The 23,401-nt window shown below is 41.2% G+C and overlaps 1 protein-coding gene across 2 annotated transcripts in view; it reads right to left on the bottom strand.

Annotated features, from left to right (window-relative positions):
• Nucleotides 1-23,401, bottom strand: part of Ubr2 (ubiquitin protein ligase E3 component n-recognin 2) — an 86,333-nt gene that overhangs the window by 43,403 nt on the left and 19,529 nt on the right. The window contains exons 5-13 of one of the 2 annotated variants that reach the window (XM_051152852.1): nucleotides 22,738-22,868; nucleotides 21,266-21,404; nucleotides 19,766-19,828; nucleotides 16,658-16,778; nucleotides 15,370-15,477; nucleotides 14,534-14,622; nucleotides 13,654-13,752; nucleotides 1,692-1,855; nucleotides 1,506-1,605 (exon numbers count right to left, since the gene is read on the bottom strand). In XM_051152852.1, the coding sequence (XP_051008809.1) occupies nucleotides 1,506-1,605; nucleotides 1,692-1,855; nucleotides 13,654-13,752; nucleotides 14,534-14,622; nucleotides 15,370-15,477; nucleotides 16,658-16,778; nucleotides 19,766-19,828; nucleotides 21,266-21,404; nucleotides 22,738-22,868 (1,014 nt within the window). Of the gene's footprint in view, nucleotides 1-1,505; nucleotides 1,606-1,691; nucleotides 1,856-13,485; nucleotides 13,585-13,653; nucleotides 13,753-14,533; nucleotides 14,623-15,369; nucleotides 15,478-16,657; nucleotides 16,779-19,765; nucleotides 19,829-21,265; nucleotides 21,405-22,737; nucleotides 22,869-23,401 lie in introns of both variants that reach the window. The other variant, XM_051152853.1, reaches the window with a different exon arrangement.

Raw genomic sequence — 23,401 nt, 5'->3', positions numbered from 1 at the left:
GGGAAGGTGTCTCTGTGTTAGCCAACTGTTGGCTCTGTACCAGCAGAGAGCTGGAAACTGTCCAGACTTTGTTGCTGCTATTCTTATGGCTCACACCTGCCTCAGGAGTTTGCAAACATCCACTTTCCTCACTCGCTGATTGGTGTGTGTGTGTGATTTGCCAGCTGGACACAGACTTGGATGTACAGAGTGAGAGAGAGGTAAGGGGTCGTGTGGCAGATGTGGGTTAGAATAGTTGGCTAACTGAGTGGAACGAGCTAGCTGGGCGGTGGCCTAAGCTAAGGCCTAAGCTATAACAAATACTAATAAGCCTCTGTGTCATTATTCAAATGCTGGCAGGTCTAAAAAGTCCAGCAATAGACAGTTACACTCGAAGACAGGTTTTACACTATCCACTACCAAGTAGCTGAAAGTGTTCAGAGTGCCAGAACGAAAGCAAGAGAATAACAAACACACCCTTTGGTACAAACTAGTGTTCTGTGTTAGAACTGCTTATCTGCTGAGTTTTTTCTGCGTCTCGATATTGATTTGTGTGTAGGTATGCTTCACAAAAAGATTGGGCAGGAAAAAAAGTTAGATTGTACTACGTACGTAGCCCACCAAGAGGAAAAGGAAGCGTGGAAACACTGAAAATAAAACAAGGGCAGTGAGATGGCTCAGTGGGTAACAGAGCCTGATGCTGCCTCAAGACCTGAGTCACCCTGAGGGACCCACATGATGGAGCTGTCTCCTGACCTCCACAGGCACATATTCACCAGCATGCACACGCATACACAAAGAAAAAACCCAGTGACAACACAAAAAACCAAGAGACTCTGAGTTTAGGGGGAGCTAGGCTTACTGGCAGAATGCCTGCCTCCTGTCTGCATAGGGTCCTGACTTTGATAACAGCATCAGAAAACAGACAGTTTCTCAAATAATGAACTTAATTACATTTCCAAGTAAGTACGTTAGCAAAGCAACCACAGAAAAGGACTTGCAAACTTTCAGCGGTACTTATGAGGGCCCAAGCATCTTTCTTTTAATTAAGAGGGTTTTTCTCCTTCATGTATGTTTTGCTTGCACACCATATTGGTGCACCGCGTTCAAGCAGTGTCCAAGGTGACCAGAAGGGGGCAGTGGATCCCCTGGAACTTAAGTTACAGAGCTACCAAGTGGATGGGTGATAGGGACTGAACCTGGGTCCCTGGAAGAGCAGCCAGTGCTTTTTTTTAACTTCTAAGCTATTTCTTCAATCCCAACCAAAACATTAAAAAACAAAAACCAAAACTTATTTACTATTATTGTGTGTATGATGTAAGTGTGGGTTCGTGTGCAAGGACAACTGGGAACAGAACTCATGCCATTTGAGTTGTACAATAAGCACTTTTATGTATGAAGCCACCACACTGGTCACTGAAATATCTTCTGCTGGGATCTCACATAATCTACTCCCAAAGAGCCTCAAGTATAGAGAATTGTCTTGATCCAACTGATCTTTTAGAATGTGTCCAGTCCATACATACCTGCATGCATTTCAGCAACTCCAAAAAGGCATCGAACCCTTCTAGGAACTTCTGCCTCAGCTCATCCGACCACTCGGTTGGTTTGCTAATCAACACATACCTACAGGGACAGACAAGTGGCAGTGAGTGTGACAATGCTGGCACTGCATACACTGTAATTGGTTTGGAAATTAAGGAAACACTCACTTGAGATCTAAGATAAGGCTCTGCACTCTCCTGAACTTGAAGGCTTGGATGGCAGTGTAGCGTTCAAACTGGAATCTGCCCTGGGCATCTCTGTGCTTCAGATGGTTCATGAAAGCCTTGATGATAACAGTCATCAGGTTCTCTTCTGTGATGAGCATTCGAGCCTAAAACAATGTGTATCAGAAAGTCTGGCAATCAAAACCCGTGAGCCAGGGAAGCGCGAAGAGCCTGCATCGCTAGCACAGCACCTGCACCTTTAATGGTCTCAACACAAATACCTTAGACCAGAAGTGCACTACCAGCCCTTTCTAAAGATCTTTTGTATTTTATGTGAATGAGCGCTTGCCCACATACGTGTGTGTGCAGCGTTCACGGAGGCCAGAAGAAGGCGAAATGATGCAACTTCTCCTGAACTGAGACATTGACACACATTATACAACAAGGACGGGCACTTACTGCAGGAGCCAGAGGGTTGAGTCGCTGATTTTCTTTTTTAAAAAATATTTATTTATTTATTTATTATTTATACAGTACTCTGCCTGCATGTGTGCCTGCACGAGACAAGAGGGCACCAGATCTTATTACAGATGGTTGTGAGCCATCATGTCGTTGCTAGGAATTGAACTCAGGACCTCTGGAAGAGCAGACATTGCTCTTAACTTCTGAGCCATCTCTCCAGGCCAAGTCACTGATTTTCTAAAGCTCAGTATGAAACTGTATCTCCTCTATGTTACAGCTGACATTTATTTTTGCTTTTCTGTCTATGTGCACAGAACTCTAGGAAGTCAGGGTCTCCTGGATCCTGAGGTCTGCCATCCAAACACGAACTGTTAAGTGGTTTTTGCATCCTTCCAGAGCTGGTGTTTAATACCCACCTACCTAAAATGTGCATACGTAACATAAGACTCAGTGTACACTGAGTATCTAAGTATGGATATATACCCACATCTGCCTCTTTCCCCCACAGCGAGCATACTATCAACTATCACTCTGCCATTTAGTTTTCACTTGATATAAAAAACTTTTACTTAGAGGTTACCCTGTAGCAGTGCATACAGTCTCTCTCGTTCTTTTTGACCATTAGCAGGAATGCTTTCATGCCTGTGATATTACAAAGGAAGTCACAAATATCCACTATGCAAAATGGCGGAAATATTTTAGAGATAACTCCCTGCCAGAGGAATCAATGAGGGGAGTGCAGTCTGAGTTTTGACAATATCACCAACCTCTTCCCATAAAAAGGGTTATAACCGCTATGCTCACCCACGCGAGCCTTTCTCACTCTACTCTAACCCAACACAATTTCATTTTGATCTCATGTGTTAAAGGAAAAGTGTGGCAGTCAAAGAAAACTAGACTTTCTACTGTAACTAGGGAAAGCTAAGGTGGAAGAACAGCAAAGAATTTTCCAGTGACTATTACGGTCAAGTCTGAAGGAGCAGCAAGCACAGACAGGTTACACAAATGAACGAGTCTCTTTCCTGTTTGCTGTAGAGGCTGGGATGTTAAAGGAAGCTGAGGCAACCCCACTGGGCTGGGAAGCAGCTATGCAGCACGAGCCTGCAAGGCAGAGGGAGGAGCGGAGGCTTAGCTGCTGGGGAAGGCAGCCAGGGGAGGACGCACACATGGACAGGTCTGGGTGTCCTCTAAAATGGCAAGAGGCACATTCTCCAAGGTTACACAGAAAGCTAGTGCCTGCATCGGAACTAAACTCCTGCTAACCTTTCAAAGCAACTGTTATCATTAAACTCTGATTATTATACAGCCCGAGTAAGTGTTGTCACAGACGCCCACCACCCGATGCACAGACCTCCAGTCCAACTTGCTTTATAAAACATTATCATCCCCTAAGTCAGTTATCATTTTTATCCATATTTTATAATTCATATTAAAATCTGCATGGCCAGACTCAGCACACATTTTACAATATATTCACAGTGGGTTAAATTCTCCTGTAAGACTGAATAAAAATGTTTTGGGGGACACTCTCTGCTTAAACTCAATGCTACAGGGTACTATCAGAAGAACACTGACTGGGGCGGTTAAGAAAAACCGAACTAAGCATGGTGTCCTACGTCTTTAATCCCAGCACTCAGGAGCAGAGGCAGGCAAACCTGTGAGTTCAAGGGCAGCCAGGGCTACACAGAGAAAGCCTGTCTTGAAACAAACGAACAAACAAACAAACAAACACACACAACAAAAACAAGGAAAGAAAAGAAACAAAAATGACTTTGGTCTCTGGTGCCCTCAGAACTTGAATTCTGTGTGTGTGTGTGTGTGTGTGTGTGTGTGTGTGTGTGTGTTCCACAATATGCAGTGGAGGTTATCGGACAATTTCTGGATCTCATCTCTCTCCTCCCACAGAGTAGGGCTCAGGGCGGCTGTCAGGTATAAGGCTTAGCAGCAAGGGCATTTGCAAGCTGATTCCCTGGGCCTTGTTGCATTAATTTCTAATTAAGTTCCCCAGACTCACTTTACTGTCTTCCTCCAATTGACTCCTCAATTTGCAAATAACCTAGTCTTTTAGAATCACAAATGTAGGGCTGGAGCTACATCTCAATGGTAGAGTGATGTTACGCAGTATGTGTGAGGCCGTGCGTTGGATCCCCGGCACCACACAAGCACACCCACACACTCACACACACATGAATACAGTGGTTCCAGTGCCCTGTCCCGCCCTTGAGATGAATGCATGATTCTCTGTTTATAACAGCGTTCATTAATGGGCAAATTACTAAGATATTCTTTACTAGAACACATTCCTTAACAACAACAAAAACAAACTCCCCCCGCCTCTAACTAGAAAATCCACTTGTTAGGGAAGTGTACACAAACTGTTCAGAAAGCTCCACAGCTTGCTCTGTGCTCTGGGTCTCCAGGTACACTAAGGCTTTGCTCCCACAAGCAGAGCCCCTCACACTGCAGGCTCCGCACACATCCTCGTCAGCCACCACCCACGTACCTCCCTAAGTAAAGCCCCTCAAATATGGCAATGGCCAGGTCGCCCCTACCCTCTCTCTGAGAAAGCAAAGTGAATGTGTGGCGGTATTTGCCTGCGTAGATGTCCATGCACTACATTTAAGTTTGTTGTCTGTAAAGGCCAGAAGGCAGAATCAGATCCCCAGGCCTGGAGTTACAGGCAGTTTTCAGCCACCATGTGGGTCCTGGGAACTGACAGGTCCTCTGGCAGAGCATTTTAATTATTTACTCAAGTCCTATCTGTTCTGTTGACCAGTTCACACTTAAAAGCCTTGCTTAATAAATGTTAATAATTTTGTTCAACAAAGTACAATTTTTAGTTACCATAAATGATATAACTTGATTAATGAAAGCTTCAGGAGTGTGCTGCTAGTTTAATGTCACCGTGACACAATCTAGAGTCATCTGAGAGGAGGGAGCCTCAGCTGAGAGAATGCCTCCATAGGACAGAGTTATATGCAGGCCTGTAGGGCATTTTCTTAACTAGTGATTGATAGGAGAGGGCCCAGCCTGTGGGAAAGATTAAGCTTTGTCACAGGTGGAAGCAGTCTTGGCGGGCTTTACCCTTGGGGCACCCCATGAATATCTTGTGACAGACTGAGTGGAGCCATCCTGGGCCGGGAATTCAGGAAGCAGACCTGGGAACCCCAACTGAGCTATTGTTTTTCTAATTGACCCTCAACAGGAGGAGGCCGCCCTTCCCACGTGACTCAGGCAGGTGGGAAGGAGAGCACAACAAGTTCAGCCCAGGTTTGAGTGTGTGTGAAGCAGCAAACAGGCCAGACCAGCACGCGGGCCAGAGACACCTAAGGACCCGTCCCGTGGAACGGATACCAGAAGGTTCACTCTTTTGTCCCTTTAACCTTTTTTCCTTCTTGTGTAAGCTAGTTGGGTTGTATAATAAAGTTTAATTGTTAAGAAACAGCGCCAACATCTGGCGCCCAACGTGGGGCCTGATGGGTTCCAGTCTCTAATGGTATGAGGGAAGATTCAGTATTTGAAGGTATAGAAATGCTGTTTCAGGGTATCAGCAAAGTTGCAACTGCTGTTGCAAAACTCTTTCCTGCATTATACTTAGAGGGAATTCTCTGTTTTTTTCATTGTCCTTTTATTACAGTATTTCATGCTTAGAAGGATTAGAAGAAAGGCTAATGAAATAGAAAAGCCGGAAGGATCAGTAAGCTCTATCCTTTTGGAAAAGATTGCAGATTTGACTGGACAGATGGAAAGGCTGAGGAAAGAAAATGAAGGGATGGGAAAGCGGATAGAATTTTTGGTAATTGGTTGTGATGAAGGACAGAAAATAGAGAGACCGGAAAGCCAGAAAAAACCAGAAGAGTCAGAAAAAACCAATAAGCTCTATCCTTTTAGAAAAAATTACTGACTTGACTGAACAAATGGGCAAAATGCAGAAAAAACTGGAAGGGCTGGAAAAGCAAAGAGCACCTTTGGTTAAAAAGGGTGAAAAAGGTCAGAAACCAAAGGCAAAGAAAGCCAGACCGACCAAAAGGTCTTTGAAAGTAAATGTCCCAGTAGAGGACACCTCCACAGTCGCCCAGACACCTTCAGCTTTTCCAGTCACTGTAAGTCATGTGCCCGCACAAAATGGTGCTGAGGGTTATGACGAAATGGCCTGGCGCCCTGTAGACATGATAAATTTAAAACATTTTTAAAAATCCGTCGTCAAATATGATATGCACTCTACCTTTGTTAAACAAATGTTAAACAGCTGGGCCACTCAGAATAGACTTGCTCCCCAAGATTAAAAAAATTTAGTTTCAGTTATATTGGAAGCAGCACAACAGTTACAGTGGTTATCATGGTGGCGAACCAAGGCTATAAAAATAGAACAAAAAAATACGACACAGGGAATAAATATTAATAGAGATCAATTACTTGGTGAAGGACAATATACTAACATAAGAGAACAAATTCAAGCTGAAGATAGAGTGATTGAACAATGTCGTAAGGCAGCCTTGTGAGCTTGGGAGCTGGTAGAGGAACCTGGGAAAACAACTATTCCATTTACTAAAGTGTTCCAAGGACCTCTGGAGCCCTTTACAGAATTTTTGCAGAGATTAGGATCTGCTATGAATAAGGTGATGCCAGATTCTGACAACAAACAGGCATCAAAACTTATCATGGCCTATGAGAATGCAAATACTGAATGTAAGAGGGTGCTTACACCATTAAAGGAAAGAGGCGCTCCACTAGATGACTGGGTAAAGGAGTATCAACATAATATTGTGGGACAAGCTTTAGCCAGAGAGCCCAGCTATCATAATACTCGGTGCTTCAATTGTGGTAAAATTGGTCATGTGCAAAGAAACTGTAGAGATAGAAGGCGCAATAACCCAAGAGAAAACGTAACTCGTAGGAGAGAACAAGGAGGTTCTGGTTATGATGGTAATGAGGTACCAAGACTTCCAGGGTACTGTGGTCACTGTAAAAAAGGGAAATATTGGTCTCGGGATTGTCAGTCTAAGAGAGATGTGCAAGGCAATATCTTGCCGACAGGAAACGACAGGAGGGGGCCATCGGCTTGGCCCCCCATAAACAATGCCAGCCGAATTCCTTTGGCCAGTCAAGAAGTGACAAACCCACAGGAAAATGGAAACTGAGTGTTAGTGATCTAATGCATGCTACTAAAGGCAGTACAGCCTTGGATCTGGCTTCAAATGTGTCTCTCACTCTATCTCCCCAGGTTAAATGTTACAAATTAAATACTGGTGTTTTCGGACCTTTGCCTTCAGGAACAGTAGGAATGGTTCTGGGAAGAAGTGGGCTGACTTCTCATGGTTTTATTGTGCATCCCGGTATTATAGATGGAGATTCTAAGGAGGAAATAAAAATCATGGCATGTGTAAAAAAGGAGATGAAAATCGATGCCGGGGATAGAATTGTGCAACTCCTACTGTTTCCTTACATTAAGGGCAAAGCCGCTCCAGTGGAAAGGACTGGTGCGTTCGGAAGCACAGGGACACGTGTGTTCTGGCAAACAGTAATTAATGATCAGAGACCTAAGTTAATTATACAATTGAATGGTGTTAAAATAGAAGGCTTGGTGGACAGTGGAGCCGATGTCTCCATCATTTGCCAGAAGTCTTGGAACCAAAATTGGCCACGTAAGAAGGTTTGTACCGATATTGTAGGAATTGGTATGTTATCTCAAATAAAACAAAAGTGTACAGTGGCTTGAGTGTGTGGGACCAGACGGACAGATAGGGAGGCTGAAACCCTATGTGACTGACATTCCCATAAATCTATGGGGAAGAGACCTCTTACAACAATGGGGTACTCAGATTACTATTCCTGCAAATACCAAGATAAACAAGGTTGAAACTATGGGTGAATTGGTACGCGCTTCTGGGGAAGAGATTAATGTTAAGTGATCAGGGGCGACCACAAGCTATGCCCATTGTCCAACCTCAAAACTCTTCAGGTTTAGAGTGTCAAAATTTATAAGAGGGGCCACTGCTGAGATACCAACCGCCTTGCCCCTAAAATGGATTTCAATCAGACCTGTATGGCAGGAGCAGTGGCCCTTAACAAAAGAAAAGTTATAGGCGCTTCAAGGTTTAGTAAAAGAGCAGCTGGAGGCTCAACACATCAAAGAATCTTCCAGTCCCTGGAATTCCCCTGTGTTTGTGGTAAGAAAGAAATCAGGTAGATGGAGAATGATAACAGATTTGAGGGCCATAAACAAGGTGATTCAACCCATGGGTTCGCTTCAACCTAAAATTCCTTTGCCTTCCTTGCTACCTAGGTCTTGGCATATAATTACAATTGATTTAAAAGACTGTTTTTTCACCATACCTCAACATGAAAAGGACAGGAAAAGGTTTGCTTTCTCATTACCTACTCTGAACAGTAATTCTCCAATGAAGAGATATCATTGGAAGGTACTTCCATAGGGAATGTTGAATAGCCCAACTTTATGCCAGTATTTTGTGCAACAACCTTTAAAAATAATTCGTAGAAAGTTTCCTCAATCTATCATATACCATTACATGGATGATATTCTGCTAGCTGATTCTGATCCTAGTGTTGTAGAAAAAATGTTTCAGGAAGCACAGAGAATTCTGCCATGATGGAGATTACAGATTGCTGTGAAAAAAATACAAAGAGGAGATTCAATTACCTATTTAGGCTATAAAATAACTGAACAAAAAATTCGACCACAAAAGGTACAGATCCGTAGAGATCAATTGCAAACTCTTAATGACTTTCAAAGATTATTGGGAGATATTAACTGGTTAAGGCCTACAATCGGGTTAGCTACCTATGAGTTAAGTAACTTGTTTCAAACATTACAAGGGGATTCGGATTTAAACAGTCCTAGGTGTTTAACCGCTGAGACAGTAAAGGAGTTAATTCTGGTGGAGCAAAAACTTCAAAAGGCATATGTGGATAGAACTGATCCTGAACTTGGTTACATTCTGGTTATTTTGCCTTCGAAACATTCTCCTACTGGGCTTCTCATGCAAAGGAAAGACAGGATCATAGAATGGATATTCCTGGCAAATAAACAAAGCAAAAAATTGAAAACATACATAGAGAAAATTTCTAAATTGATTACAAAGGGAAGAATAAGGTTGCGCCAACTGTCAGGGATGGATCCTGCAAAAATTGTAGTGCCTCTTACTGATTCTGAGATTATGTCATTATGGGTAATCAATAAAGATTGACAAAAAGCTTGTAGTAACTATTTGGGAGACAATAACAATAGATACCCAAAAAGCAAACATATACAGTTTATAATAAGAACTAATTGGATCCTTCCAAGTATTGTAAAGAGGTCACCAATCTCAGGGGCACCCACCTTTTTCACTGATGCAAATAAATCAGGTATGGCTGGTTATAAGTCTGAGAAAATGACCAAGGTGATTAAAAGCCCATTTACATCAGTTCAAAAATCAAAATTATATGCAATCCTTATGGTATTGTTAGATTTTCCTAAATCTCTTAATATAATTACTAACTCTCAATATGCTGAAAGAGTTGTTTTGCATATAAAAACTGCTGAATTTACTCCTGTTAACACAGAATTGACTACCTTATTTATAGAACTACAACAGGTCATCAGAAGCAGAAATTATCCCTTGTATATTACTCATATTCAATCCCATACAGGTTTACCAGGTCCCTTGGCACAAGAAAATAAAGAGATTGACAAATTATTAATAGGTAATGTATTCAAAGCCACATGTCAATGGTAAGGGGTTAAAGAAAAGATTCTCTATCACTTGGCAACAAGCCAGAGAAATAATTAATAAGTGTCCTTCCTACATGTTCCTTATATAGTCAACTACCATTACCTGCTGGAATTAACCCTAGAGGTAACAAAAGGAATGAAATTTGGCAGATGGATGTGTTTCATTTTGCAGAATTTGGGAAAATGAGGTATGTGCATCATACCATTGATACATATTCAGGTTTTCAGTGGGCGACTGCCTTAAGTTCTAAAAGGGCTGACTGTGTGATTACTCATTCGCTGGAAATAATGACATTTATGGGAATACCTGCACAAATTAAGACTGACAATGGTCCTGCATATGTGTCCCTTAAGATGAAAAACTTCTTTATGTATTATAATATAAAACATGTTACTGGTATACCTCACAACCCCACAAGACAAACAGTTGTGGAAAGGGCTAATCGTACCTTAAAAAAAAAAATGCTTATTAAACAAAAGGGAAGGGTAAAGACACCCAAGGACCATTAAATAATGCTTTGTTGACTCTAAATTTTCTTAATGTGAATGATGAAGGGACATCAGCTGTGGAGAGACATTGGGTAATAAAAAAAAAAAAAAAAAAAAACTGAAGAGTTGGGACAACCAATATTCTACAAGGACTTGTCAAGTATGAAATAAAAACCTGCAGCAGTTTTGAGATGGGGTCGTGGGTATGCGTATGTTCCCACAGAGAGTAAAAAAATATGGCTACCAACTAATCTTATAAAGATTAGATCTGACCATATAACAAGTGAATCTTAAGAGCTACCTGGTTCTTAACAACTTGGCATTATTTCTTACAGCTTGGAGAACTAGTGCCCTCTTCTGTCCTGTTGGTAGATATACAGGTAGAGCCCTGTATTATTTACAAAAAGCAAAACAATGCTGAAGACAAAACAGACAACATGGGTGATTTAACCCCAAAAACATGCCTCTGGCACCTCAAACAAGGTGCCTCAACTGATGTTTCCTTAAAAAATTATATATGAACTAACATACCTGTACTAATGATTTCAAAAGTCTGCTTACTCTCAGAGCAAAACACAGGACAATTATAAAGATCGAACTTCTGCCTCTGACACTACTGCTTCTTCCAGAAATTACATACATATTAACAATAAATTGGCTAGCCAAAAGGATCGATCCCAAAAAGACTGGACAAAAACAGCTAGCTTTTCCAGCGCTTGGCCAATATATTATTTTTCTAGGGTACTTGAAAAAGATTTTTCTCCTAAACAAACATAAAGTAATTTTGAAAACACGACGCCCCCATTCCCAGTAGGTGGGATGGGTATTTTTGCTGGGTTACCAATGCTCATTTTTGCCTAAGGGGTTTGTTACAATTAATAAAAGTTCATTTGGGGATTTCTTTCTTCTATCTTTCTTTCTCTCTTACTTTCTATCCCTTTTAATATTAAGGAAAAGGGGGAAGGAAGGGAGGATACAGGTTTTTAGAATAAAAGGTAGATTATTGAATCTACTAACTTCAAAAATCCTACATTGGTATTGTCGATTGATGAAAATTTAAGACTTTTGATTGACAGAAATTTAAGACTTCAACTCTTGTTTCACATTGATAAGAACTTAAATTGTATATTGTCATTCATTTTTGCCTTATGTATTGTATGTTATATGTTGACAAAATATTATATATTTTATGTTAGAAACTTAAGTTCATTTTGTTCAATGTTTATTTAATGTATTATTCATGTACCACTAATGTCTTATGAAAAACTATTAATAATCTGTTCAGGAAGATCGGGGATAAAAGTTGGCATTTAGTTACGTAGAAATCCTACTAGATACTAACTTACTTTGTCATAGAACAGGTTTGTTTAATTTCTTGTATATGTCTTCAAAGGAATAGATTGATAACTGTAAGAATAGATAGAGTTGGTCTTCAAACTATTCAGAGATCCACAGAATATGGCACTGAACGATGAGAGCTTTCCTGACAGAGAGAGACATCCGCCCCTGGCTGCTTCTCCATTTGCATCATTGAAGATGGGGGCTTCAAGAGACAGAATGGTCACTGGACAGAGAAACTGCTCTTATCTCTACTGCTGATGACAGGCTGACTGTCTGCAATGATCAACAGTGATGCTGGAAAGTTGACTGTCCAGCTTTGAAGAGACTAGATGGACCGGACTGTCGGATTTCCTGCTTCAAAAAGCAGTTTGTTGGATGTTTTGGACGGATAAGGCTGAAGACTGATTGCCCCAATGAGGGAGAGAATCCGGTGTCTATCCAAGTGGTCTGCTCTCTCTGTCCTATGCAACTTGGAAGTTGTCCACCAGCACTTCCTTTATTAGATAGATTTTCCTTTTTGGGTCTCTGATGGGATTGAAGACTAGACAGCCACAGTGTTAGTAGAAGCTTTGGTTTAAGAATTAAAAACACAAAGCCGGGCGTGGTGGCGCACACCTTTAATCCCAGCACTCGGGAGGCAGAGGCAGGCGGATCGCTGTGAGTTCGAGGCCAGCCTGGTCTACAAAGTGAGTCCAGGACAGCCAGGGCTACACAGAGAAACCCTGTCTCGAAAAACAAAACAAAACAAAACAAAACAAAACAAAACAAAACAAAAAAAAAACCACATTTATAGATTGATAATTGCAATTTCTCATGAAAGAAAAGGACTCTCTTTGGTAGGATAGTAAAATACTTTCTCTCAGGTTAACAAGTATAAAAACACTTGGTTATGTACTTGATACCTGATGATTATGTATATATGTATATGTGTGTATATAGTTCTTAATTTTTTTTTAAAAGAGAAGGGGGATGTGTGGGAAAGATTAAGCTTTGTCACAGGTGGAAGCAGTCTTGGGTTAGGGTTAGGGTTAGGGTTAGGGAACGGATACCGGAAGGTTCACTCTTTTGTCCCTTTAACCTTTTTTCCTTCTTGTGTAAGCTAGTTGGGTTGTATAATAAAGTTTAATTGTTAAGAAACAGAGCCAACACCAGCCCATTCCATGAGCGCCTTCCCTGGGCTGGTGGTTCTATAGAAATAACAAACCATGAGGAGTAAGGCAGTAAGCACACTCCTCCAGGGCATTGTGTCGGCTCTGTCTCCAGGTCTCTGCCCTCCTTGACCTCCCTGTGACTTCCTCTACTGATGGACTACACTGTGGAACTGTAAGCTGAATAAATCCTTTCCTCCCCAAGGTGCTTTTAGTCAGTGTTTGATCACTGCAGTAGTCCCCGGGACTAGGCCAGGGAGCACCTGGTGAACCTGAGTAAAAAAAGGCAGACCATGCAGAGACTCAGTTGCCTTATCTGCTCTTTCCCTATGAGGAGAGTAGAGGAGAGGATTCCTCAAGATCTAAGGGTATATGGCATGCTATCCGATGCGATTGTCAAGAGTTTATTTGATAAACCAACCAGCTCAGTGTTAACTTCTCAGTATAGGAAGCCCTCCAGGAAAGTAAGTATTGACTGTAAAGGAGCTCTCTGCCACAGTGACTTGCGGTGACGGTGTCCGCCATGAGGCCTTCCCTATCCAGGGACAACACACAGGTCTTACCTCTATGGCTTTGTGGCTTAATGGCAACCAAGAGCGTTCTCTAGTCTTTCAGTACTTACAAGTGAAGGGACTGTGAATATCTGAACCGAGAGGTCTGCGACTGAAAACTCTCTGTCGTGGTCATCTGTCACATAATCACTCTGCAAACGCTCATAGTTCTAGTAAGAGGCAAAAAGAGGCAAGGAGTGCCGGCTATGAGTTACAAAGAAGAGGCAAACACTACTCACCAGAGTAGGTGCGGTGAAGAACTGGACAGACAGAGCAGTCACCGACACTGCTCGCTCGTGATCATCCTCCATAAAATCCCTCTGCAACTGCTGGTAATTCTAAACAACAAGGGGGAAATCCACCTCTAATCCACAGTGTCCAAACGGTTAAGGGTTAGACTGCAAAGTCAGTGCTGGGGACGGCAACAGGAAGACACTACGAGGACGGTGGAAACTCAAAGGATTTCCATGTGGAAAGCTGTGCTAATGGGTTCTTCTGGAGCACAGTGGCAGTGGGGCAGCCCAAACAGGGGTCAGAGCTCCTGAAACCCTCAGGCCACTGTACTGGGGTGGGACTGAGACACACTATCAGGCTGTCTGTCCCGAAAGCAGGCTTGCATTGACTCAGAATACACGTAAGAATCATATGACTCCTTCAAGGTCACCATCAATAGGTTTGGAAACAGGACACAAACACAGCTGTTCGGATAGAGCTCTCCAAATGACAATCACGTGCTTCCTTGGCTGAGAGCTCCTACTTGGGGACATAGAGAGTAACTCCTAGTGTCATCATGTGCTGCTGAAGGCAGAATGTAAGTCAACTCTGTCAACCGCACCGACAGAGGCACGTGAGCAAACTCCCACTCATACTGGCATGGAGTTAAGTCTTCCCTGCACATGCCACTCTGCGCTTTCATGTTGGGGGTGGGGAGGGGAGTCTCATTTCTACACCTTTATTACTACAGGAAAAAAGATGAAGTTTCTTAGAAGTTCAATCAGCTATTCTGACAACTCACTGGTAAACACTAATATTTTTGGAGGCCACATACTATAGTTATTCCGTATGTAACCTATTTGTTTATCGTCAAAACTGGAAAAAACAAAACAAAACCCTACTTACTTTTGCAAATCGGACAGCAAACAGCTTCTTGTACTTGAGATCCATGAGCAGGCTGCTCATGAACAGCTGATGGTACACACTCCTGGCGCCTTCAGAAAGGAGCAGAGTGTGAGGCAAGCCTGAGTTCCACCTTCCATAGTTTTATGTGTCTAGCCACAAGACCAAAACTCTGTGCTTAGCTCAGAAGAATAACTAATTTCTTTATTTTCTAAAGGATTTTACTTTAGTTATCCACAGGTGTGTGTGTGTGTGTGTGTGTGTGTGTGCGTGCGCACGCGCGCGTGTGTCCATCTGTCCCCGAGTGACCACAGAGGCCCTCTGGAACTGGCATTGCATGTGGTGTGAGCCAGCTGACGGGTATGGTGGGAACAGAACTTGGGTCCTCTGCTAGAGCAGCACACCCTCTCAACCACTGAGTCATCTCTCCCATCTGGCAAAAATTTTTAGAAATAAAATGCATGCAAAATTAATCCTCTTCCCCTTTGTAGTTTTGAGGCAGGGCCTTGTATGCAGTGCATGCAGGCCGACAGCCTAGGTTGGTGGTGAACTCTCAATCCTCCTGCCTTGGTCTCCTGATGCTGAGAATACAGGTATGTGTTACCTTGCCTAACTTTAAACGTGATTCTGTAACAAAATATAAAGGTTGTTTAATCTAGGTCATAGGGCTCCCCCATAATTTTTTTCCCAAAGGTAAGAGCATAGTGTGTCTGCTAGGGACTGAATCTAGCTCTGCAATTGTAACTTTAAAAAGCATAAAGACATTCACTAACATTTTCAAATTAAAAGAAACACCCAGCTTCGGCGTGTCCGCTGCCCAGAAGTGCTACGCAGCTCACCTTTCCATAACTTGGAATCATTGAGCATCAGTCTGTCTACCAGAGAAGAGTTTTCTCCATCTGGACCTTCTTGTAATCCGACTTGACACAAAATCCGACGAAGGCCATCTTAAACAGAGGAATAACGGTCATGGGATGGAAACCAAAACTGGCGGAAGATGACGCTTCAGTGTGGGCTCAATCAGAGCTCCACATGCCTCAGTGAGGGGTAAACTGGAAAAAGGGGCTTACTGTTTTTGTTTTGTTTTTTTTCAAGACAGGGTTTCTCTGTGTAGCCTTGGCCATCCTGGACTCACTTTGTAGACCAGGCTGGCCTCAACTCACAGCGATCCGCCTGCCTCTGCCTCCCGAGTGCTGGGATTAAAGGCGTGCGCCACCACGCCCGGCTTACTGTTTTATTTTTACAAAAAAAAGAAAAGAATTAGAAATCTCAAACCACAAACAACTCTTATCCAGGACATCAAAGCTCATGTTTGTGGGAAAAGCAATGGCCTTCCCCACTTTTAGTGAACTCAGCTGCTGACACAATGCTGTTCTCCAGGCATTTACACTAAAGGAAGCAGCTGTATTAAACTCAGTCACAAACCCCAGGCTGTCTAAGGCAGCTATGATACACAGCAGGAGGACACATGACCCCCACACCACAATATGCATCAATATCAGTTATTAGTGCTATGCTAAAATACTTCCCATCAAACTGAAATCCTCTAGCGCTCTGCCAGGAGAGGCCTGGAAGACAGACTCCACATCCTAACGTCACACTCTGACAAGCCCTCCCAGCATGTATGATGAGGTGTGTCTTGTCTTGTCTACTTTTAACCATCAGTTCACTGTGGTGTTTTCCTAACAGCCTTCAGTACAAATGGTGAGGGGCCTGCCTTACAGTAACATTAGAATGTCTTGCCTATGTACGACAGGCAGCATAAATCTATCCCTAATTTACTCTTTATGCTAGAACCCAACTTGTATTTTTGGCTTTGGACATGGAGTTCATAATTATATGTTATAAATTGTCTCCTTTGTAAGGTGAGGAAAGATAAACCTAAAACCAAGCAAACAAACTCCTACATTCCAATGTACATGTTTTCAGAGATGCAAAGTACTGGCTTTGCGCAAAAACTGTAGGAAGCCAAACATTTAAATTAATTTTATTTAAATTGTATTATTGCTGGGTTTAATTATGGCAGCATTTTGCAACTTCGTTTGTGAAGGGTTCCATAAGGTACATCATTGAAAACAGTTCCTTTTGTTATGTTATTTAGATATGGTCTCAACATATTAAACCTACCTGAATATCCAATAACACTTCCCAGCCAAGACAGAGCTTTCAGACCGAAATTCTGATGAGCAGCCACAGACGAGTGCATAACTTGAACTTTGAGTGGCTTGGTCTGTCTGCTGGTATTCCTCTTAAAGAGAACAGGGAGGGAAAAAGAGTAATTTAAAACAGCTGTTTAAGAGGTGGAGCGATATCAGCATTCTTTTTTGTTGTTTTCAAGACAGGGTTTCTCTGCCTCCCCAGTGCTGAGATTAGAGGCCTGCGCCATATGCCTGGCCAATGTCAGCATTCTTAATACAAAAACGCCATCCCACACAATTTTCATGTACCTGTTTAATAAGGCAGTTAAAAAAAAAAAACTTACTGACTCAGTTTTTTTTCCAGCCAGAATTTAAAGATTTGGTGACAACAGTAAGAGGCCCCGCCTTGTGAGTCCCCAGTGGCTGTGGTCATGTACTTGAAAACCTCAAGTAAGCTTGCTTTCTACCTTCAAGTTCTTAAAAACACTCACAGTATTTAAATAATTCAGTTCACTGCACAGATATGCACAGTCAACTTTAAAAGCCAAGCTAATACATAGGACATAAAACTTATCATCTTCACTGTTTCTAAGAACACACACTTTGTAGGCACTTCCTCCAATACCTTCTGATTAGTTTAATAAAGAGCTGAAGACTAATAGCTGAGGCAGGAGAGAAAGGCGGGGCATCTGGCAGAGAAAAGAACTCCACAAAAGAATGAGGTGAGGGCTAAGTCACCAGCTGGGACTGAGACTGAGGAAAGGTAACAAGCCAGGAGGCAGAATGAAGATTAGTATAAAGGGGCTAATTTAAGAGTTAGTTGTGAGCCGGGCATGGTGGCGCACGCCTGTAATCCCAGCACTCAGGAGTTCGAGGCCAGCCTAGTCTACAAAGCAAGTCCAGAACAGCCAAGGCTATACTGAGAAACCCTGTCTTGAAAACTTAAAAAAAAAAAAAAAAAGACCAGTTGTAAAAGAAGCCTAAGCTATTGCCAAGCTTTAATAATTAATATTAAAAACTTCCGTGTCATTATGGGAGCTGATGGCCCAAGAAAGCCTGGCTTTAACTGACAACAAACTTAAAGGATGGTGCCACCATGCCCAGCTAGAGAATGCATTCTTTATTTATTTTTAAGGTTTTACTGTTTAATTTTATTATGTGTATGGTGTTGTGCCTACATGTGACTGTGGAGTCCAGAGAGAGGGGATCAGATTCCCCTGGACTAGTGCTACAGACAGTTGTTAGCTGTGATGTGGGTACTGGGATTTGAACCTGGGTCTTTAACAAGAGCAGCCAGTGCTCTTAAAGCCCTGCACCATCTATTTCTCCAGCCCCAAGAATGCTTCATTTTGAAAGCTAAAACCTTCTACTCACTGAATAGGTGCCTGTCCCTTCCCTAGCCATCGTCACTCTACGCTTCTGCCCTCAGACAAGTGGAATCACACAAGCATTCATCCGTTACTTGCTCATTTCACCTTACATCAGTCATGAGCTATACACAGTGCAGCACCTGTAAAATGGCCGTTGTTTTTAAATGTGGAATAACATCCCGGTGTACATGTACGCCACCTTTTCTCTGTCCACCTGTCAACAGGCACTGGGTTCCATAGCTTCTCTTCCACCTGCACACCCAGAAGCAGAGCGGCTGGCCCGTATGGTAACTGTTTGACTTCCTAGGGGAGCTGCCATGTAGCCTCGTGTGGCTCCTGCTCCTTTACATCTCTGTCAGCACTCCGTGAGGGTTTCAGTCACCCTGGACCCCGCTGACTCTCCTGGATGGAAGCCATTCCAGCAGGAGTGCCATATCTTCACTTCCCCAATTGGGTGTGGTCCATGTCTCCATGTTCCTATTGGCTGTTTATCTGTGTCTGAAGAATGCCTACTGCGTCCAGGGACACGGAGCATACAACGTTACTTCCTTTTATTTCTTGCCTGCTTTACCCTATCTCCACATCCTACTTTTTACATGCATGGCTTTGCATATTTTCTCTGTGTGCACACATCATATACATCTGTGTTAGAAATCTTTTTTCCCAAATCAGACTTCAGATATGGAATATTGTGTTACGTAAAATTTGATGTAGCCAATAATGTATGTAATTTCTTCTCTGACTCCTGAAGTTCTAGTCTTGGCAAAGATGTGTCCCTCCTGTAGTCACCAGTTTCTTCATAGAACGAAGTGCATTTGGACTCTTCTGTATGAGCCAATACACCTGGCTACTCCCATGCAAACAACACCAGGGACCAAAAATATTAATGAGAATATCCTACTGACATGCAAGGAGACACGAGAAGTACCTGGCAACGTGCACTTACATAAGATCGAAAATCAGGACATAACAATAGTTCTAGTGTTTGTTTTAAATATGAGATGCTTCCTGACTCTGCAGTCATGCCTGCACTGGTCCCACACATGCTCGTGTGCTGCTAGAGCAAGCACTGACTGCCTTTCCATCCCAGTTTCCCATTCTTATGAAAACAGCAATTTAGAGTGACTCCCAGGCCCATTCAGAGAAATTGAATTTAGACCTTATAAGTACATTTTTATTGAAAATAGCTTTAATTTACCATAGGAACAAGAATAGTACAAAATAAAGCTATAAACATTATCATTTGTCCAGGCCCATGTACTTGCATTTTATTCCAGCTGGTCTATCATTAGCACACCACCACCTTCCACACACACACACGGATACACACACACACACACACAGACACACACACACACACACACACACACACACACACACACACACGGAGGAAAACACTCACACATAAAATAAATGTAAAAATAACTAAAAACAAAGCAAAAAATTAGGACCATGGAGGTGGTTGGGTGCAAAGAGCCTTCTAAGATTCCTCTGATGAGACAGATGGGCAAACAGAAAATATAAGTCTTGGCTAAGTATTGATTATCCTGTTAGCATTCTTACATGGCTTTGAAAGAACTAGAGTAATCCAATGCCAAGAGACATCTTCAAACACAACCTAGGTGATACTGGGTTTATGAAGGCATACAAATGTCTCAATAAACACTGAAATATAGTAAGTTTTAAGCTAATAAAAAATAACACATGCATGGCTTTAAATCACTTACCACAATGACTGATTTTGCTTGATCACAGTACTGGAAATCTCCATATCGAACAGACCTACGCCCCTGTAAAGACGTTTAAATCTAACTGTAAAAGCATTATATTCAGCACAAGTCATTTGTGAACCCGTCAATATGCTTGAACATACAACTAGAGTCAGCCTTTAATATTTTAACGTCTGTCCTAGTCACCAAGAAAACACTAAAATTTCCCTTTAACACATATATAGTATGTTTATATAATATTATATACACACATATAGTATGTTTATATAATATTATACATATATATAGTGTGTTTATATAATATTATATACACATATATAGTGTGTTTATATAATATTATACACACATATATAGTGTGTTTATATAATATTATATACACATATATAGTGTGTTTATATAATATTATATACACATATATAGTGTGTTTATATAATATTATATACACACATATAGTGTGTTTATATAATATTATATACACATATATAGTATGTGTATATAATATTATATACACACATATAGTATGTTTATATAATATTATATACACATATATAGTGTGTTTATATAATATTATATACACATATATAGTGTGTTTATATAATATTATACACACATATATAGTGTGTTTATATAATATATACATAATATATGTTTATATATATATATACACATATATAGTATGTTTATATATTATACACACATATATATGTTTATATAATATTATACACATATATAGTGTTTATATAATTTACACACATATATAGTGTGTTTATATAATATTATACACATATATAGTGTGTTTATATAATATTATATACACATATATAGTATGTTTATATAATATTATACATATATATAGTGTGTTTATATAATATTATATACACATATATAGTGTGTTTATAATATTATACATATATAGTGTGTTTATATAAATATACACACATATATAGTGTTTATAATATTATACATATATATAGTGTGTTTATATAATATTATATACACATATATAGTATGTTTATATAATATTATATACACATATATAGTGTGTTTATATAATATTATATACACATATATATAGTATGTTTATATAATATTATATACACATATCCCGAACAACAGAGCACTGATTTTAGCAGACTTCTATAATGTGCACTGTCATGGCCCAGTATTTTTAATCCCTGGGCAGAAGTAGAACAACTGTACATTTCCGTTTAATGTTCTACCTGGTAACAGCTTAGCTCTAACAACATATATTTGGGCCAGTATTAAAAAAAAAAAAAAAAAAAAGCCTAGACACATATACTTTTAACTAACTTTTCTAGGCTGTTATCTGCAATAAAAGTTCAATTTCTTTAATCTCAGACCTTAGGAGGTAGAGGCATACAGACCTCTGTATGTTCGAGACCAATCTGGTCAACACAGCAAGTTTCAGCCAGTGAAGACTATGCAGTGGGACCCCATCTTGAAAAAATGTTGAGTTTCTCATGAGTGGTTACTTACATCTCGATCAACAGTCGTTGCAAAGCCAATGGCTTCCTTCTGTGTACAGTTAACAGCTTTCTGAAGAGTATAGATGACTTGCTCATAGGTGTGAACCTCATCGTTAAACAGCATGCAGTAGTAGGTGTCACTCTTCTCTCTGAACAGAACACAATGATGGAAAAGCAGCGTGAGGAGCGGCTGTGAGGAGCAGCTGTGCCTTGCATGAACAGTAGCAGAGGAATTGGAGAGAGAAACCAAAGCGGGTGCTGGCCAAAGGGCTGGGTGATGCAGGTTTCTAGCCAGACGATAACTGATATGGCAAATATTTTGAGAAGCCCAGAGTTCCCTGTGTTGGAGGCCCTGACCAGTTAAATGAAAACTAAAGTCAAACCAAAGCAAAAGCCAGGCTGTGATGGCAAAACCCTTTAATCCCAGCACCTGGGAAGCAGAGGCAGGCAGATCTCTGAGTCTGACTGGCCTGGTCTACAGAGTGAGTGATAGGCAAGATACACAGAGAACACAGATACACAGAGAAACCCTATTACAAACAAAAAGGAAAGAAAAAGCTACCAACATTTTACCCACAATCCCAATTATCTGAAAATGCAGAGAAGTCACCTTCTGAAGACTGATGTCCAATTATTAGTCTGGTGACCTTCTGACATCTAGTCTTCAGCCCACAGTTCCCTCAGCTACGCACAAAGGCCCAACAAGCAGGGAGTGACTTTTCAAAACAGAAAGGGCCATGTGAGGTGAGCATTTAACGGGAACCAGCAGCTGGACTTTTTAACAGAGCTGCTGCTGAATTCAACTGTCTGTTTGCGAGTTTATGACCTCAACAGTCTAAATAAAAATGGCAGATGTACAACAAAATAGCAGTGTTGAGTACATTTTAAAATTAGAAGCAAAATGGCTAAAATTTCCTTTGCACATTTCACAAAACCCCTAAACTCACTTATATAAAAGAGTTCATCCCTAATACCTTTCCAGTTTTATTAGATCGTCATCATTAATCTGATCAGGTCAGTCAGAGAAGTAGTGCAAAGGACAGAGATGTCAGGGTTCCTAAGGGTTCTTGCTAAGGATCAAACTCAAGCTGTCAAGCTTCCCGGCAAGGACTTACTTGCTGTGTCATCTTGTAGCCCTACATAGTTTAACACGCTAACCCAGCAACCTAAAAAACCTTCACTGATTTGCCATACAAACCACAAAACTGTAATACCTAACTTAGGATTCTGCTAAAATCCAACTGTTTTCTAAAAAGTGCTGAGACAGCAAGGTGGCTTAGGAGGTAAGGGCCCAGCACGCACTTGGTAGCTCTCCTCTGACCTCCATCCGCAAACCAATGCAGATAGTACCTCCTCACACACAAACAAATTGTCCCAGTAGATGTAATAATAATTGTAAAAGAAAAGACTATGCTCTCTTTGCTGTGTGAAAGACGTTAAAATTTAGTAGCACTGTATACATAAGGAATGGCTGCTACTTACGCCACCTCTAAGCCTGCAGGTAATTCGCTTTCCTGTTCCCAGGTCAGGATGTCCACTGCATATCGAAACATGATAGCAAAGACGTCATAAGTTCTTGCTATCACATCTTCTGAGAGATGCACAAGAGGGTCCTGAGGGAGAACAGAAAGCACAAACCGTCAGTGCACACTAGCTTCTTCTGCTTTCCAACCTCAGGTCTCAAAACACAACAAGGCTGGCCAGGCGTGGTGGTGCACGCCTTTAATCCCAGCACTCGGAAGGCAGAGGCAGGTGGATGATGTGAGTTCGAGGCCAGCCTGGTCTACAAAGTGAGTCCAGGACAGCCAAGGCTTACACAGAGAAAGACCCTGTCTTGAAAAACAAAACAAAACCAAAACACACACACACAACACACACACACACACACACACGAAGGCTGACAGGTTTCATTTCATAATTTATTTAATCCTGTATATGTTACAAAATACAAAATTAAACTTCCTAAAAATGTTTTCTTTCAATGATGTCAATTTAAAATCAGCTAAGTCAAAATATCTAGACTCACAAATGCCTAACAAATATAACTAAACACTTTGGAATGGCACAAAAGGATCTCTAAATTCCAACATCAAACCATCTTTCCAGCTTTGTACGGGAAGCTCCAAGTTGCAGAATTGAGGAAAAG

The sequence above is a fragment of the Acomys russatus genome, chromosome 11, assembly GCF_903995435.1.
Source record: "Acomys russatus chromosome 11, mAcoRus1.1, whole genome shotgun sequence".
NCBI classification, from domain to species: Eukaryota; Metazoa; Chordata; class Mammalia; order Rodentia; family Muridae; genus Acomys; species Acomys russatus.
This window is presented reverse-complemented; position numbering and strand designations above follow the sequence as displayed.